The sequence below is a fragment of the Aythya marila genome (genome assembly GCF_965140915.1).
Source record: "Aythya marila genome assembly, chromosome: 1".
Classification (NCBI taxonomy): domain Eukaryota; kingdom Metazoa; phylum Chordata; class Aves; order Anseriformes; family Anatidae; genus Aythya; species Aythya marila.
The window spans coordinates 91,729,569-91,749,234 of record NC_139042.1 but is presented as its reverse complement, the minus strand read 5'-3'; the positions used below and the strand labels follow the sequence as shown (position 1 = coordinate 91,749,234).

Genomic DNA, 19,666 nt, shown 5'->3' with positions numbered 1-19,666 from the left:
AAGGGAAAAGAAGTGACGTTCTTTGATTTCTTTGCATCTTTTGCTATTTACACCCATCGCATATTGATGCAGAAGCATCATTCTAATAACTTACCCTGTGATAACAGAAACAAGTCTCAAATGCTATATAAGCAATGTTGTGCGGAGCCTTGTTTCTACTGGTAAGTCATATACCAAGTGGAAAAATATCCCACGTGACAGTAAGAAAGTCCCATCAAACTCCATGAAGCCAGAAAGGAATCCAGATTCAGGATTTCAGGATTTCAGGAATCCAGATTGATTACGTTCAATTTACAAGTGGAAAGAGATCTGGCTTTTTTTTTTTTTTCTCGTTTAAGTCAACAACACCAGAATTCAATTTGGCCGTAAACTGTGCTCTTCTCTTAGCACAGGCCAAAAGGCACTCCTCTTCAACACCCTTGTTGCCAAATGACATTTGGGCAAACTCTAAGCTTTTTTTTTGTTTTTTTTTCCTCTGGTCTTTTATTATGGTCACTGACGTTGAAGAAGGACAGAACCAATATCCTGCCTTCCAGGTAACACGGGAAGTCGTCGGTTTGGCAGCTAGAAAGCATTTACTTACTTGGGAACTGAAAAAGATCTAAGATGACACCTCTGACAAACAGAAACCAAGACCGCCGTTCTTGACAGTTGCGCTGCACATCAGTGTGCAAACCACACAATAAAAATACACATAGCAAGTCTACAGTAATTTTAACCACATTCTGAAAAGCTTCCAGAAACTGCATTTCCTAATTTACCAGCCCCCTAAATAAGGAAGTTCATTAGTCATTTTTAGGGCTGCATACCAAACAGGTTATAAATTAAGCCAAAGTCCCAATTTTCCTACAGAGGCGAAACCAGATTTGTTGGAGAAGGCGCCGCGTGTGAAAAGGATGGCTCCAGCCTGCCAACCCCACCAGCTTCTCCCGAGGAGGCTTCCACTGCAGTTATCACAAGCAAGAAAAGCTTCAGCACGGTCACTAACTTGAAGAATCTGAAAACCATTAAGAAAAGTGGGGTTGACTGTAGGTGCCACCTCAGCCTCAGCTTTCCAGTGCTACCCAGAACAAGTCTTAATACTCAATGCAGAAGATTTTGCTGGTATTAAGCCTTCTCCTGCAGCTTCTGCTTTCATCCATCCTTCCAGCGATATTCTCCTGCCCTGCCCTTTACGCAGAACATCTGTGCAGCTGTGCAGTAGCTGGGAAGACAGGATATTAGTGCATTTTATGATTTGCTACGGTTGATGTTGCTGTGAATTTCTATTTATTTTCCAAAGATGACAGCACGCAAGTCAGTTTTCTGGACAATGGAAAGGGAAGAGGAATGAGCCCAGCTCCTCCAACATTTACGGAACATGTCATCATACCCACCCACAGCGTGCTGCTGGGTTGCAGACAAAACAATAGCGGAGAAACAGGAATGGGTTGGAACTTGCTGCTCTGTTCTGGGGCCAGCTTGGCTGTTGTTATCTCTCCTGGCTGCGATAAACCTGCCTGCCACTGTACTGTCACCATTTCCAAGCAAGAGGGAAATAATGTTGTTCCTCATGGACTTCACACCTCATGTCTGTAGTTAAACAAGCGACCATGCCTGAAGTTACTATGCCACCACCACCATTTCTGACAGTACCGTCAGACAGCAGGAGTGGAAAGCAACACGAGTCAGTTCAGGCAGCAATGGAAGAGGTGTGAGTTATATTATGTGCTGCACTATTACCAGTTTGATCACCTAGGCTATTAAGTAGTTAGAAGGAATAGTAGATAATTAAATCTGCTCCATCAGGGGCCACCAACAAGCAGTGTAGGGTGCTGTGGAGCTGAATTTGCAGCTTGTAAAGCCCACATGTTGCTTTTCATACGGCCCCTGCAGCTCCTGCTGGGTTCGAGAATCCAAGCCCTGACAAAGGACAGCAGTTGTAATTACCTATAATCAGCCAGAATGAAAGTGATCAAAAAGACAATCCCTTATAATGGAAAGTGGTAACATCTCTTGGCAATGTCTTTCATCATTAACCTGTTTGACATTTGCAGTTAGAAATAACGTGACATAAAAAGATGCTGCTATGCTTGTATTTTTCTCTTACTTGTTTGCTTTGTGCAGACGAAAGAGACAGAGTAGTGGTGGTGATCCAAGAAAGTGCTGCTGTTTGGAGTGGCGGAAGACTTAACCCACACCAGAAGCCAATGTTAAATGGCTAGCCCAGAAGTAGTAGCATATTATTACTAATTAAACATGCTCACGTGGGCACAACGTAGAAACTTTTGCAGATACTTCAAACCAGCCTCACCTCTTGCACATTCCAACAAATATTTTTCGAAATCCGTATTCTTATTGAAGGAAACCTGATGCACAGAATTACTTTATAAACAATACTTTCTGTTTTTTGTTAACTTGAAAGGTTTTTTTTAGTTATGTACTTTGTAGTCTTCACACTTAGGCAAGGCTAAACTTAATTAACGTCATGTACTACTGTATCTGTCAGTGCTTTCTTTAAAATCTAGAACTAAAAGCTCAGCTAAAGTCCCTTCTCTTTTCTCTTTCACTGATAATACATGGGATTAGTACATACAACCAAATCTTTTCACTGTCTGCTTTCAATTACCACATAAGCAAAGTTGAAGATTCTTAACAATTCAATATAAGCAATTGTGTAAATGTTATTGACTGCCTAATAATTAAAAATGTTGAACAAAGCATATACTAATGAAAAGAAAATCTATAATCTTTCAACACCACTGTTTCAGAAAGGCAAAGAAACCCATGAGATTTCAGCCCTAGCACTCACATAGATGTCTTGGTTATACCTATTACATGCTCATAGACTAGAATGGATATCGTAGCAGTACTGGAATAAATGAGTTATTCTCTGTAAATGTTTTATTTATATGCTGTTACAAGTAAAACATGATTGCTAGAACTAAAAGAGAATTCTTTTTCAGTTTACTTTGTGTTTGATACTGCTGTGTAGAATTAACTCAGTTTCCCCTGATTTGTCACACAGAAAAGAAAAATATTTTTAAAATATAAGCTAACAAAGAATTTTAAAACAAGAAAACTGAGCAAAGAACAAACACACCCTTGAAAATATGAAGCCAATTTTTCTCTTTTATTGCTTACATTTTAAGTTGATGTTTTCCTTCCATGTAACACCACGGTGATGTTTTAAGAGAAACACATTGCCTTTCCACAATAATGGACATTTCCATCTATGAGATACAGCTGAGAAAATCTGTCTGTCTGTATGTATATATGAGTGTGTATGGGTGTATATAAATGTAATTCATGATGACTCTGAGTCTGTCTATATATAACTCTTAAATTTCACTATAATTTCTGTTAATTATCATATCTATCCTGTGATTGTCTTTCCTTTTGAATATCTTATGTTCCTTATGGCAGAGAGTTCTTCTGACATGTCTGCTTAGGAAAATGTTATTTAGAATCAACATGCAGCCAAAAAGCTCACGTGCAGTGAACAACTTAAAAACAAACAAACAACCCCCCAAAAAATAACCTTCTTTGCTGGGCTGGGAGAGTGGAAAATCTCCAGAAAGGCTAACGAAGAGGTAAGTGTTAGTAATGAGTTTTAGGAACTGAACACCAACAAGACACATAGGGAGCTTGTAGACAAAAAGGAAACCTGAGCACAGATGTAAAGACAAACACAGGGAAACATTTTGTGCTAAAACATTTGAGCAAACTCGGATCCTTCATTCCATGACAAGGCCATGAAGAAATCTCATTTCTGGCATTTGCTGTAATGTCACAATACAGCATTGTTTTTGGATTGCTTGTTTTTTAATCAAATGACAAGTTCAGAGTAAGAGGGGAAAAAAAAAAGCACATTTCTATCTTTGTAAAACACTGGATAACATTATCATAGCACTGAATTCAAGCTAATGCAACATATGCTTAAAATTTGAAGCCACGTATCCTCAGCTTTTAATAGCTCTGAGAAAAAAGGAAAAGCCAACAGTTTATTTCATTCCTCCACCACCCGGTAAGTACAACTTTTCCAGTGTCTGAATAGTGTAACATGGCCTTAAGGTCTTTTCTTTACAACTTGGCATCACAAGGTCTCTTTACAGGCAGAACCTTTTAGAAATGTAAGTGCATGGTGCTTCTGGCTATTAAAGTAGGATAAAGTAATCTAATTTTTGCTTTTAGCAAACCACATTTTTTCACTAAGCAGATGTCGAATTTTACAGTCTTCTTCACATTGGAAAGGAACAAGTATGAGTCCACATTTCCCACCGTTATTATTTAAAGCTTGACCTCACACCTTCCTTATCAAAACATGAGCCCCTTGTAAGCCAGAGGAGCGTATCCCTGCTCATCCCTACAATATTACAGTGCTCAAGAGACTTTCAAAGAGACACACACCCTGGTTGAAGCCAGCGTTGCAGCCAAGCCTAGTGCATATGCAAGGAATGCTGCTGTGAAAACAGTTTTCCAACAATTATTTCTCATGTCACCACCAGATTTAAGTATTAGGAAGAAATTCTTTACTCAGAGGGTGGTGAGGCGCTGGCACAGGCTGCCCAGAGAAGCTGTGGGTGCCCCATCCCTGGAGGTGCTCAAGGCCAGGCTGGATGGGGCTGTGGGCAGCCTGGGCTGGGGGGAGGTGTCCCTGCCCATGGCAGGGGGGGGGATCCAGGTGGTCTTTAAGGTCCCTTCCAACCCAAACCAGTCAGTGATTCTGTGAGCTCCATGAAAGGAAATAATGGAAGAGTGGGAAGACTGCTGTAATCACTGTGATCTGCACTGTAAGGTAATGGATTTCATTTGAAAGAAAAAAAAAAAGTCACCATACACTTTGAATTTGGTACAGAGTCCAGGCTTCATGTCTCCCAGGAGGTGCACCATTGTGTCCAACAATTCACGACTTGAAGTAACCAGGAACTCACGGCCACACGCCAGCGCAGCCACATCTGTGAGAGAACACAAAACATTACTCTAAAAATTCATGTTTCGAACAAAGGTTTATGCTAATTATGAGGACAACTAAAAAAAATGTCAGCTGTGAAGAATGAACTATGGCATCTATATAAACTTCAAATTATAACCATCTACATAGCAAACACTGAAGCAGCAAATGATACTGATTAAACTCCTTCATAATCTTGCTTTGATAATTCAAATATTTATTCAGGGTGGCCAGTATCCTAATAGTAACACAGTGAATCATGAAACAAAATGTTGGATTTAAGCAGTTCTGAGCTGACATCTGCAAGTAATGTGGGAATGAAGCAGAGCTGATCATCATAGGTTCCGTTTTACAAAAATGAGATTGCAGATTGTTTTACAATCAGTCAGTCCAATGTGCCTGGCACAGTACACAACTGAAACGCTTGTGAAAGTCTACTCAAAAGTTCTTTTTCTATTTCTCTGCAATATTCATGCACAAACCAAAAGGCAAAAACATTTCCGGCAACTACTGCTCCAAAACATATTTTCCTGAAATGCTTTTCCTTACGCTTGCCCCATAATTCAGGGCATCCTCCTGTGCAAGAGGTTATCTTCCAGCAACCTTTATCATGCTGAAGTTTCAGCAACCCCTTTCCTAAATTACAAAGAGAAAAATCTTGGCATTATCAAATTCAGTGGAAAAAATTTGTATAAGCTTCAGTGAGGCAAGATTTCGTTCCACCACAGTGATTCCTGCTCAGGCAGAACACCACCATCCTTCCCCATCCAAGCCTTTAAACGTTTTCTTTGTTCAGACATTACTTTTGCTATGATTTCTTTTGTCTTTTTCCTCCAATGAGGCTATGGGAGAGAACTGCATCACACCTTTCCTTGGTACAGTGGCACAATGTGCCACATCCTGTGCTTTATTATAATCTTCAATGGAACCACGGCACCTAAAATCACACGTTCAAGAAAGCTGTTAATGCACGATTCCCTTACTTGTATAAATACCCATTGTTTCATCTGCCTTACATCATGACATTAACTGATGCCATTTTGAGAGCTGCACTGTTTCACAAAAACGCAGCTGAGATATCGTCCCCATTTCTAATAGCCTTCCAAGTCAAGGGCAGCCAAACTAAGACAGATGTGTGGCTTCTAAAAATAAATATTTAGTATGGAAGTTAAGGAAGCTAGGTTTGTTAACTTTTACTTCTCTTAGCACCATGGAATTGGGAGATCTAGAAGACAGTGAAGGTAGAGTCCACCTGGCATCAACAAAATTCTCACAGTTTCAAAATGCTGAACACATACCTTGAGGTGGCTGCACCATCTGCAATTAATTTGAGATTAGTACATCTCTAAAATGTTAGAATTACCAGTGATTCAGAAAGTGTACTGCTTGACATTTACAAAGTAATGTGAGTATACATGACGGGTAAAATGGCCCTTGTTTTACCTGAGATTGAACAGAAGTTTAAGGAATTTCAAAACTGAATGGCTTTTATACATCTAATCCTGAACTATGCTACAGAAAGTGCAACTCCTCACAGAGCTGCCAAATGACAAAATCTCTTAGAACCTTACAAGAATAGGAAGTCACCAAAATCCTACATAACCGACTTCAAAAAGCTGTAATTATTGCAGTACCTATATGGCATGTGGAAAATCCCAGTGCCTACGGAATGCTATTTTGAGAGAGAACATGAACTCACTTGTTACAATCCCTGCTAAAGCTAACACAAACTGATTTTCATCAGAATCCAAATCCTGCTGTTTCATGTCTTCACTTAATGACTTCACAAAGCTCTCCATAGTCTGTGCAGTGATTGTAAAAAACTTTGCTGCTTTGCTCTGCAAGTGTGGAGGAGAAAAAAAAGGATTATGCACACTACAGCAACAATGATTATTAGATGCTACAGTCAACCGGACATTCTGCAATATTCCTAAGACATCCAGTCACCTCACAAGACAGCGGAAAACAGCAGGTACACACTAAGTGATGTGTTTAATCCTCTAATATTAGAAACCATTACCTCAGGAGACTATGGGAAACTACTCAATGCTACATTTATTTGTAAGACTATACTATTGTGTATTGACCTTCTAAACCCACAGGAATACGTATCAAACAATAGAATTAATGCTTAGTCTCAACACTGAGGACAGTAGCTTTTTGCTTTGCAGTAGTCACATGAAGTGTTTCATATTCACATTTCAAAACAGACATTTGGGTCAACATCCTATCCAGCTGAAGACTGGACAGCTGCCTAAGTTAGTGGTTTGACATGAATTTCCTATGAAAACAGATTAAATGCCCAGCAAATAAGCATTTGATTGGATCCTAAAAGGATTCATGAATTGCTCAATACAGATTGGAGAACAAGTGACTACGCAGAAGTTCCTTGGAAAAGGAAATTGAGGTCTCTTCTGGGTCACAGGTTGGATTTTGGTCAGCAGTGTCAGAAGTACAGCCCATAATTATGTGATGCAATCTTCCCCAGGCAGCACAAGACCTCAGCAGGAATACTGCTCTGTTTTGGGGTGTCTCAGCTGAAGAACCGACTGGCCAGCACAAAGCTCAGAGCAGATCAAAGAGCCTTGTCAGAGGGGCAGGCAGAACCCACAGAGAAGAACTGAAAGAATCGTTCCTGTTTGTTAGTAATTCTGACCTGTAAAACATTGCTGAAACACTATTTCCCACAGAGAATTCTGTTTTTTGTAAAAAAAAAAAAAAATAGCCTAACAGGAAGCCCAGATTTCCCAGTGCATTTAATAATTTTGCTAGTTGTTTCAGGAGACAGCTGAAACTTCTAGTAATTTCCTGCAGCAACCCAGTAAAACAGACAGGCAGTTCAAGAAAGTGCCTAGAAATTACGATCATTTTGTGAAATTCCGGAACATCTATTCATTTTTCAAAGTGACTGAGAAATTCAGTATTTTATCAAGACCACTGTCGTCACAATATGTACAAATCTACTGATACCGTTCATTTATTCCTCCATTGCTCCACATTGACCACATCAAAGACGTCTTTTGGGAGGAAAGCAATACAGTTCCTGCAGGGTGATTCCAGCAACAGGGAGTAAAAGGCAAGGTCAGCCAATACTCCATTTCTTCACAAATTAAATTGTGGTCCCCGAAGAACAGGAATAAAGGGATCATGGGGAAGAAAGCAGAAGAATGCACTTCTGCTTCGTCTGGATGTACTTTAACTACTTATATGGGCAATGTCCCTCAAAGAAGGTCATTTTAACATAAGCAGTGATGACAGTTCAAGCAGCAAAAGACATGAAATAAAGTGAAGGAAGAGAGACTACTACTGCAGACTAGTATCAGCTATTATAAAAAAGTGAATTCACATGAAAACACAAAAGAGTACTAAGCAAACCAAGTAATTGGTATGTTGCACAGACCCCAAACAAAATCTTTTGTCAGTCTCTTGAGGTGCCACTGGTGTCCCCTCTGCTGAGCCTTCTTCTTTCCAAACAACCATTCCTTAACTAGCGGGGAGGTCTGAGAAGCTGAGGCAGAAACCAGTCAGGTTTATAAACAGCACATGTTACATACTCTGCACAGCCTAATCAGCTTGACAGTGCTTTCATGGAGCTGAAGAATCTCTCACTCACAGACATGGAGATAAGGGCAGCTCTGAGAGCAGCCATTAATGTGCTTGAGCTCAGATGGTGTAAGGAGCCCTTGGCATGCCAAGGAAACCCTGAATGAAAACATCAGGTACCATGCCATAAAACGCAAAGCCAGTTTTCACCATAGCAGGTAACTGAAATAGCCGACCACTTCGTAGGATCCAAAATTTCTCATGCTGAAGTAAACCCTGCTGCCATTCTGAAATCAAACCTTCGGTTTCTGTTTCAAAATTAGAGCCCTGAGAAGTGAATATTCAGCTGCAGGTTTTTTTTGGGAAAGACATCTAGAACAATCTCATGGGAATTAATTCATCTTTGGCACATGCAGGTAGGCATACTTGAAAACTCTCATGCTGCTTCTCTGGATGCTTCTCCAAGCTCTAGAAATGTTGAGCCTGGGTAGGAACACCTGGCATTTCTCACCCAATGCCTTGCAAACTACTTGTGCTACAGTTCAAATTTGCTGCTCAAGTTTTTGCCTAACCCATATGTACATGAACGCTCTATTAGTCACAAACACCATTTCAGTCAATCTGCGTTACAGAACTGTACAAAAGACCTACTTCTGTATCTGTGCAATGACTGAAAAAGCTGAACATTGGTCCCTAAGGCATGAAATTATCTTGAATTGATGCCACCCTTCCCCACACAGTTAAATATGAGCAATAGCTTGAAAGCACTCCTGATGTTCTTATACATTTTTGTAGTTCATAGCACCTTCTCAGGGGAAGGAGGAAGATGCTACAGGCATCACAGCTTGTCCAAAAATAACTCAAACCAAAAACTTTTTATGACAAATCTCCATCGTCTCTTAATAACCTGACTCACTGTCAGCTGTAATCTGTCGTCGATGCAATGCCATGCAATCCTTTTATGTATTTCCTAGTAGTCTTGGTGCAAACCCAGCCACTTTTCTTATCATGTTATGCGCACCAACACAAGAAAATGATGCCCACAAATTTTGCTATGACCTTCACCGGAAGAGCAGAAGTTCAGTGGGCTCTAATGATTGCTAGGAATGACTACAGCAGAAGCATTTTGCCTTTCAAATAAACTTCTGAACAAAAGTATGGCATCTTCATAGTAAGGCCTTACACGAATCATCTCTGTATCGATTTTGGTTTTACTCAATTCCATTTAATTTTGATATTTAAGACTGCTTCTAAAAAGGCTTCCACTAATTTTACTCTCATCTTGTACAGAAGTGGTAATTTACAGCACTAGTGTTTCGTTTGATGGAAGCGTGACCTTTCAGTACCGTTTCTCAAGTCAAGTAATGATGGCGAGTCACCAGACGATTGTCTGCTCTTACAGCTATAAACTGTCCCGAAATATGCAATGTGGTTTTATACTGTTTTTGTTGCTATGTGGAGGCTTTGTAGCACCTGCTTGCCTGTCAGTTTTTTTGTATTTTGTATCTTGAATCACCAAAAGCTATCAATGAAAGGTATCACTGTACAGCTTTTTAATACCCAATACAAAGTTATACTTGCTTTTTGGTGCGCCCGATCTGAAAAAGCTTTTACAAGCACACTAGTTCACCACTAATTATAATGAACTAACACTATTCACTCAGATGTTCACCATGTTGCTGAAAAATCAAGACAGAAGAAACTGTGGCATCAGTTCACTCAGCTTCAGTGGAAGTTCCTCTCATGTTGGCTATGACAAGACTGAAAACTGTATTTTTGTCAGCCTTGTTCTTCCGATCCCTCCTAATTCCATCAGCTGCACGTGGCAGTGAACTTGTGTTGGCTGTAATATTACCATTGTCTTTAACTGTTGGGTTGCTTTGTGTTTATTTGCATTTAATAAAATACCTGTCCATGAGATTCATAGAATCATAGAATCATAGAATATTCTGAGTTGGAAGGGACCCTTAAGGATCATCAAGTCCAACTCTTGACACCGCACAGGTCTACCCAAAAGTTCAGACCATGTGACTAAGTGCACAGTCCAATCTCTTCTTAAATTCAGACAGGCTCGGTGCAGTGACCACTTCCCTGGGGAGCCTGTTCCAGTGTGCAACCACCCTCTCTGTGAAGAACCCCCTCCTGACGTCCAGCCTAAATTTCCCCTGCCTCAGCTTAACCCCGTTCCCGCGGGTCCTGTCACTAGTGTTAATGGAGAAAAGGTCTCCTGCCTCTTGACAACACCTTACGAGGAAGTTGTAGACTGTGATGAGGTCTCCCCTCAGCCTCCTCTTCTCCAGGCTGAACAGGCCCAGAGACCTCAGCCGTTCCTCGTACGTCTTCCCCTCCAGGCCTTCAGTAGACTTGAAACAGCTAGGCATTCTAAATATTTACACGACTCTTGGAAATTAAGTTAGCACAAAGACTGTATTAGGATGAAGATTTAAAGGAGTTGAGAATTGATGGATGTATCTTCTCTTCCATGGAATTGGCTCCTCCAAGCTTTCTGCTGGCATGGGAACCGCTGCTTGTGCACAGTGCAAGTCTTTTGTGCAAGTATTGTTAGCTTGCAAAGACATTTACGTTGTGCTAGCTGTAGCCTTGCTTCCAATTTAACTGTGTGTGGTAGAAAACAGTTAATCCTTCTTTGATAACGTGCAATTTAATTACTGCATTTATTCCCAGCCTGCTACATATTGCTAAATAGCTCCAGCGCTTCTTAAATAAAAATGGATTTTCCCCCCCAAAACATACAAATCAGAAAACATTTTTACTGTCCAATTAGTTTCTGAGATATATCCCTACATTAAAGCGTGTTACAGAGCAAGGTATTTCTTGTAAATACCCAACAGCATTGCCACTGCTAAGCATTCCCCTGCCATACTTACTCCTCCTAGGATGGTTTTAACAGCTTCCTCGTTGCTGGAGACACCCCACAGCAAGGTGCACACCGCTGCACCCATCTCTGTGCAATACTCTGCTTGCTGCAGGAGCTGCTGCTTAGCCTCATGCAGGTGCTGTCGGAGGTCTAGTTTCTCCTGAAACAGGACAAGGAAATTTTGGTTGCATTTTCTGTCAGCCCAGGTGTTTTAGGCTACAGGACAGAACAAGAAACATCATCAGGGCCATATATGAAAGAAGGGGGGGAAATTCACAGCAGTTGCAGATGCAGACCTTCTCTCCTGAGCTCTATCCGAGTCGTGTGTCTATCATGTAGGCTGACAGTAACCAGAAGCCTGTCCACAAGGTCAGCCCAAGTGACCCACTCAGACTGAGCGGCACCTAGAGAAGCCTGATAGGAAAGTCGACTCCTGAGCAAATAGCTGCATGTCTCCGAGAAAGGGAAGGATTTCAGAGGTCAGCCTTTCCAGCCACCTTACGAAAGATAATGGGCACATCTTACAGGAAGAGAGAGTTGGATTGTTTTTCAAAATGGACCGCCTTAGCCAATGTGGCAGAGTTGCTGGCTATCTGGGATAAATCCTGTTGTCTCTTCCAACTTCTTTCAGCTGGCACATTCCTGAACAGCAGTGGCAAAATGAGACAGAGTCTCTACAAAAACAAGCCTAAGGTTTGAAGTTTAGAGTGCCTTTCACGCTTAGGACCAGAAAAGCCCATGCTCTACCATGCATCCATCACCTGAGTGAGCTTGCAGAAAGCACAGAGCAATTCAATACAACCAGGACACGGTTTCAGTTTGCCAGTACTTCCTTCCAATAAGATGGGAAGCTGGCCAGAAGATATCATGAGATTTGGTATGATTCTATGTCTCACTGGCTTGCTAGAAAATGCCACGGGGTAGTGAACCTGCCGCATCTCATTCTGTCCATTCTGGGGGTATGTGATTTTCAGATTCAGCTCAGAAAACACCTTCCTCAACCCAACCTTCCCCATACCTCTGGTTATCACGATGAAGTCTGGGGAATGAGAAGGGATCTTTTCTATGTCATTTTGGAAAGTAAGCGAACACAACAAAACTTTTAAGCATGTATTCCCAATGAGATTTTAAAATAAGTATCTTGTCATTTTAGGGGTTCACCTCAATGGTTTGGAAAGAACAGAAAGGTAAACTCATCTACAAATGCACGTAGCATGGTATTTACCAGTACAAAGCTGCTTGTCTTCTGTTTGTTATCAATTACCTACCTAGACTCCTATATCACATCTGACAGACATATTTGAGTTGCTTTATCATGCCGCTAATGGAACACACAGAGTGTAGTCTGTAAAATTGAAATGAAATTTATGAAGCAGGTTGCTGCGTGTATTTTCTCTCTGGACTCTCTCTCACCTTATAATTCAATACATGCAAAAGGCTGACACTTGCTGTTGATTTTGTAGGCATGAAGTGCCAGGAAAAGTCTCTTAACTCTTAATTCCTCTATAACAATGCTGAGACACAAAACTCTGCCATACCATAGAGCTAGATTCCCCCAGCAATGATGCAAAGCCACCACAAGAAATGCCAGAATTTTGAATACATCGAAAGCAACACTAGAACAAAGGTACAAAGCAAGGAAAACAAAGTAGTCCGTTCAAGAGCCAAGAAAACAAATAGAGCCTGCAAAAGCAAACAACCTAGCTGGAAGCAGCACTCCTGAGAGTTCACATCATGAAGCTATCACTGTGCTGTGCAACACCACCATCTTCAGGAAATGGTCAAGGCACACAAATACAGCAGCACTTCAGTACCTAACTACAAAAAGGCAAGGAAGGCATTAGCCAAGAATAACATGTGCACTTCCAGTTTTGCTCAGGTTCAGAAAGCAGCGCAATTCCCTAACCAGCGACACAACACTGCAAAGAAATTTTGGAAAATGGAATGTTGATTGCTGATCCCCTAAGAAAAGGGCACTGCTCAACCAGAAAAGGCATTTACTTTATGATCGTTTCAGTGTATCACTTCCTTTTCCTTCAGGAGATAAATACGTAGAAAATAATTCAGGAACTATATGCAAGGATGCCTACAGCAGAACAGCAAGCAAATGAAACAGACTGTGCAAAGTGATTACCAGGAACAAAAAATCACACACACAACATCATCATTTATCCCAAAGAGCTAAAGGATGTCATAATGTATATAAGCTCAATCCACTCAAATAGACTTTTGTGGCATGCGACAGGAGCTATTTAGACAACTGATGTATACTGCTCTACAGCAAAGACAAGAAGAGAAGTGCTTTGATCTGGAACACAAGAACTGCTACTCTAAGTAAACTATCCGTGCTTGAACTAGGAGTTTCATCCAAAAGAAATCACAGACCTACACCACCTCCCATTCGTTCTGTAAGATTAACATGCATAAAAGTTGGGGCCCACTTATTGAGTAGCTACAACAGCATTAAACATTAACATCTAAGCAGCATGAAATACTAGAGAGATTTCATCCTGGATGCTTGTACAACTAACCACAGCAAAACTAAGTAGCTATTGCAAAATAGCTGTTCCCGAAGATACTTCTTTTGAAGTAAGGAATACACAAATAGAAAGCTATTCCATCACACTGGCTACCAAACTTCATTCCAGAATGACTTCTCCATACAGACATGCCATAAAACGGCAAGTCTTATCTTTTCACTTATTTATTTTTCAAAAATGAAGTCATTTCTGTAGACTCATCTGCCTTTGTGCAACCCCCTACCTGGCAGATGCTATCTCTAGAACCCCAGCAAGATGAGATTCTGCTGACTACAGGAGACAGCTCACAGTTCCGAGGAAGTGAACTTGCACAGGCAAATAATCACCACTGATTCACACATCCCTCTCAAAGATTAAGCCACCGGTCTGTGTGATCCTGTTTGAATCCAAAAGGCTTCACGGAAGATCTGCAGTCTGAGAGGTCATGGTCTGGGTTATTCCTTCATTGTGAACAACTTTCCTCTTATAATCGCTAAGCACAATATTGACATAGCAAAAGGAGCACTGTAATTCTGTTTTGACTCGCAGCTGTACATGGCAGTTGGATCAATAAGTGCACTGAGAAAGGCTATTAAAACTAAACAAAGGTACACAGCTTCAAGCAAGCCAAACAAGAAACTAGTTTCATTTTCTATATCGCGTGGCTTACATTATCTTCTATTTTTCTCTTTGAAAATACGTCATAGTTACATTGAATTGAAAAAAAAAAAAAGATTTTGTAAAGTACCATTTCAGTGCCAACTGCACCACAATCTTCCCAAATACCCATTGTTTTACTTCAGCATGTTAATAGAGGCAAAATGATAATGATTGATTTTTAATGTTCCTAACACCAGGAAGAACCCTACCAAGAAGCCCAGAACACAACCCCACACAGCTGCACCTCGCAGGATATACAGGCTAGAGAGATCTATGCAGCTATGCAAGAGTTATGTATGTAAGTGGCAGACCGCCTGCTCACTGTACTTGTATCCGTACATGTTGAATACTGTTTTGGTATCTTGTCATATCTTATCTTGTTATAATATTGACCTTTTTCCCTTTCGACTGGGGAAAAATGCATCAAATGGTAATGAACTTCTAGGTAAGTAGCTGACTCATCATCTAACTACATGAATAGAAATCCCAGACTGTTTTCCAGGCTGATGATGTGGCATGAAAATGGAAAATTGATCGCTACTGCTCTTGTTCTCAAAGCGCAAGAACACAGGTATCAATATACCACCAACAAATATACCTTCTTCTCCCTCATGCAATCTGCCTGGGCTGCTTCCAGGCGGGCTCTGAAGTGTTCACAATCCATTTTTAACTGCTCCAGTTCCTCCTCCTTCTTCTCCATGCCTGTGATAGAATAAATTAAATACAGGAAATAATAAGTTACGACCAACTGGCTTGCACTAAAAAAAAAAAAAAAAAACGAATCCACTAAATGCAGATGCGTTAAATATTTGCTTGTGTTAGGCCACCTCCTAGTGGCTAAAGTGACATACAGCAATCTGCCACATAGCTCCTACAAAATCTAAATGGACAAGATGTTTCTGATTTAAAACAGGGAAAGACTGAAAGCAACACATCTATCTACTAAATACTGTGTGCTGATAAAACACCATTCTGGAACCGAGCTCCAGACCCCCAGGGATTTTTTAAAATGTAGTCAATTTTCTACTTTTTTGGTCTCACAATCTGTCTGGTATCTTCAATGAATTCAGTGAATACAGAGAAAATCTAAAAAAAAAGAGTACTGAGGTCATTCAAAAGTGATTGGTTCAATATGCAACATACAAATTATGTGAATAGTAAGAATGTTGTGCAGCTATTTCAAGTATTTAAAAAATAATAGTTATAAAGCATTTAAAAAAAATGATAAACCATTTTAACATTGTCAGTGACAAATTTTATCACTGACTCCCTTTAAAAAATATGTCTCTGATGTCATCACGTCACGTAAGACATGTATTTCACATGACAATTTAGGTGCTTTATTTTAGTGAATGGAAATCAAGTTCAAAGCACTATATTTTGAAATACCAATATCTTAAAAAAATCAGCCTGAAGGTTATTTTTAACAATTACTGAGGTTTATACAGAGATATAGTATTTTATTTTAAAAAACATGGTTCTGAGGGGTTGGTATTTATACTGAAAAAAAAAAAAAAAAAAAAAAGGAAACACATTTAAGTAATTCCAAGCAGTAACTGTATCTACTGTATTTTTTATTAGCTTAAAAACAAGTTACAGGCCACTTCAAGCGCCACACCCTTGACTCTGAATGTTCACTTTATAGCTTAGCACACTTTATGTACTTCGCCTTATACGTGGTCAATATTTTTGAATGTGTTTACCAATCAGCATATCATATTAAACCATAAAAAGATAACGTGAAAAATACAGCCCTTACTATCCAAAGAGGTTGGATTCTGGCATTTTGTTTAGTAATTCTACATTTTTTGGAAATAAATTCCTTTATTTTTGTCCTAAGGGACAAAATATTATAATCTCAAATACACACACGTTGCTTTGAGTAGCAGCTATAAACAAAGATAATTTAGGTACATACAGCTTTTCTAAAAAGGTGGAACATATTTCCCTCAGCCCTTGTGTGATTCTAAGCCACCTCACTAAGATTTTTTAACAGAAACCACAGAGGCAAGGAAAGGGTCCACTCCTAAGAAATAGATATGTGCCAGGGCATGTTCTCCAAGCATTCAATTCTTTTCAACCTGCAACTCAAAGGAAAATCATTAAAATGAAAGGAATTGATTGAATTTTTGAGGAACTACTCAAGTTAGTGGTAGGAAACTTTCTTTCTCTTCCCTCAAGTGAAGAAAGTCCAGTCCCACACACCTATTACCATGTGAATGTGGGTCTTAAGTGCTTGAGGGAAAGGCATCTTGAGTCAGAGCATTGATAAGCATGCTGTGCTTATCAATGCAAGAACCTCTTCATCCTTGCCAAGTACATCCAGTGGAACCAACCCGCAGGGAAACCCTCTGGCTCTGGAAGGAAAGGAATGAAACGAATCACCTCCTGCCTTTGGGAGGCTGGATCCACCCTGAATTCAGCAGCAGCACAGCCAGCAGGCACACAGACACTGCATCCTTCACTGCTGGACTTCAAAGGTCCTGGAACCAAAACTGAGCCAGGAGAAAGGGAATGCCATTAACTACTGTGTGTCAATACAGCACTACACCTTATCTTTTAACGTCCTCCATATAAAAGGGGAAGTATTATACTCTATAGAGTATCCTGATGTTTTACGTCAAGGGAAATGAGGCTTAGGTCCACCCTATATGAAAAAAAAAAAAAAAGGTAGTGTTTTAAGTTGATAAAAAGAGACCTACTTCTAGCTATGCCTTGTTCCTGGAAATTCCCTCTGTTATGTTCAATCAACTCTCCCAGCTGTGTACTCCTCTGCTCTGAAGTGAATTCAAAGTTGAATGCACCAGTCCCAACATTTGACAGCCCCTTACCACACAGCAGTTTAATGAACGCCAGAATAAACACCAGGCATTTTGCTGGCACCAAACATCACCACAGCTGTGCTGCTCACCCCCGGCACACCGTGGTCTTGCCAGCACAACAGGGAAGTCTCACCAGTTCTCCCACTGCCTGCAAGTCCCAGCCCTCTAGTAAAAAAGTTCCTTCCCTCTGGAGACTAAAATCTTGAAGCTGACACTGTCTACTTCATGCAAGTGAAGAGGAAGCTTTCACTAGCTACTTGGATGAGCAAAAAAATATGAATGACATCTTTATATACACAGGAAATACCTAATATTACCACTGCAATAGTAAACCTCATTTTGGGAAGAAGTGACATTTTTCTCTATGAGTAACAGCAGACTCACAAGCAGGCTTTGGGCAGGACAAAATAAGCGGCACGCTTCAGTCCAGGTGGGCTCATTCTCAGCCATGCTATAGGTCACACCAGGGTATTTTCTAGAACAGAGATCTGCTCTCAAAGCTCTGGCAAGTGGAGAACTGAGTACAATCACAATGAACGCCAACAAGCGATGTAATTCCAAGACTGCCAGCAGCTGTGCTGGTGTCCCTGTGACGTCCCATCTTCCGTGAACCAAATCTTCCCCTCAGCATGCTTCTGCCACTACAGAGGTGGGGTAGAGTGGAGTAGCAAAAATCACTTGACTTGTCCAACTGTAGTGCAAAAGAGTGGCAAAAGACTGAATAAATATTCAAACCACATCATTAATTGGAAGGGAAGTCTCTGTTGCGGGGATATACGTGAGATAATCTGAAGCTGACTCAGCTTCGGGCCTACAAGGCCGAAGAGCCTACAGAGTACTGGCTAGCCAGCAGAACATTTGGAAGAAAGCCTTAAAATCCCTGTGTTGACATCACAAATCTGCAGCTTGAAGACCCTGACACTTCACCCTGATGCCTGGCACAAGAAGTGTAAGAATGATCAGTGAGAGAAATCTCCAGACTGAGCACTAAAAATAAAAGGGTAAATCAAGGGTCTGACTAGCTGAGGTTCTTGAATCCTTAACCCAACTGGAAACAGTCCTTGATGTCGTACAACACAGATCATTTCCAGAACCTACATCACTTCTTATGACACAGATGATGTCCTGAGTGGCAGCAAGAGGGACAGGTGGCACAGTCTCCTCATCTCTATTGGTATTTGATGGCATGGAAAAATCCTTCCAAAGAGTGGATCATGGAGACAGCTGGAAACTTGGCCTCAATATACCACTTGGTATCAGAGATGGGCCTTCAGACAGTATCTTAGTCTTTCTTTGGAGGAGAAAAGGACGAAAAGCATTGGCGCTAAGGTTCTGCCAGCGACTGCAGCAAGTTATAATGCTTAGCATGCAGTTCTGAAGAGGAGGAACCGCTGGAGAACACGAGCATTTGAGCCACAATGTTTTCTAGGTATTCCACTGTAGTTCTCACTGAGAAAGCTCGGTAAGCAATTAGTTAATTGTAGAAAAGCAACCCGAAGCCAAAGGATCCTACGAAAAGTGGTTCCACATTTGTCTGACACCAAGACGTCATTCCAGAAGGCCTTCTGAATGTGGACACCCACACCAGGAGGTAGGGACGTGCTAGACAGATCCTCCTTGGCCTGGCTGCTTGGGTGTTTGAGGGAGTCCCACACAGCAGGAGTCAAGCACAGACTCAGCATCAAGGCAGAGTTCTTAGCCAGACTTTGCAAATTAACCTTTGATTAATCACTTAATATTCCAGAAGATACACTCTTTCTAATCTGTTTGAATATTTGTCCCGTGTCTTTTCAGACAAAAGCGATTCCTAGGAGAACAAGTGGATTGTATTGCAGCACGTAAACTACATGCTAGGCACGGATCTGGCTCAGATTTGGTCCTGATGTCATGTTGGAAGTGATTTAGTTGTTGGAAAAATAATGCAAAGAGAATTAACACAGAACAAATGGACTCTGGGGACAGCAGTAAAAAGACTTTTGCAATAGTGTCTCCAGCGTTTTTATTATTATTATACTTATGGCCATAAAAAATATACAAGCTAAAACCAAGACAAACTAGATATAAAAATATTACCTCTTCAGTCAGATTTAACTTCTTATCTGCTGCAATTCATCATTTTTATTATTTTGGTTTTTGTTTTTCATCTCAGAAGACATTTTGAAAAACAGAGTACTTACGCCTTCTCTCAAAGAAGAATTACTTTTTTTTTTTTTTGGATACAACTTCCTTTACTGGCTGAATTAAGTATGTTTTTGTCCACAGCAAAATATTTTTAAAGATTAATTTGGCGTAAGTCTAATTATTTCTAACA

At 40.5% G+C, this 19,666-nt stretch overlaps 1 protein-coding gene across 4 annotated transcripts in view; it reads right to left on the bottom strand.

Moving 5' to 3' along the window:
• HSF2BP (heat shock transcription factor 2 binding protein) overlaps nucleotides 1-19,666 on the bottom strand; it is a 30,645-nt gene that overhangs the window by 8,530 nt on the left and 2,449 nt on the right. For 2 of the 4 annotated variants that reach the window (XM_082751692.1, XM_082751691.1), the window contains 4 exons: nucleotides 15,132-15,235; nucleotides 11,365-11,514; nucleotides 6,633-6,771; nucleotides 4,820-4,937 (listed from right to left, as the gene is read on the bottom strand). In XM_082751692.1, the coding sequence (XP_082607818.1) occupies nucleotides 4,820-4,937; nucleotides 6,633-6,771; nucleotides 11,365-11,514; nucleotides 15,132-15,233 (509 nt within the window). In that variant the 5' untranslated portion in view covers nucleotides 15,234-15,235. The other 2 variants (XM_082751693.1, XM_082751694.1) reach the window with 2 other exon arrangements.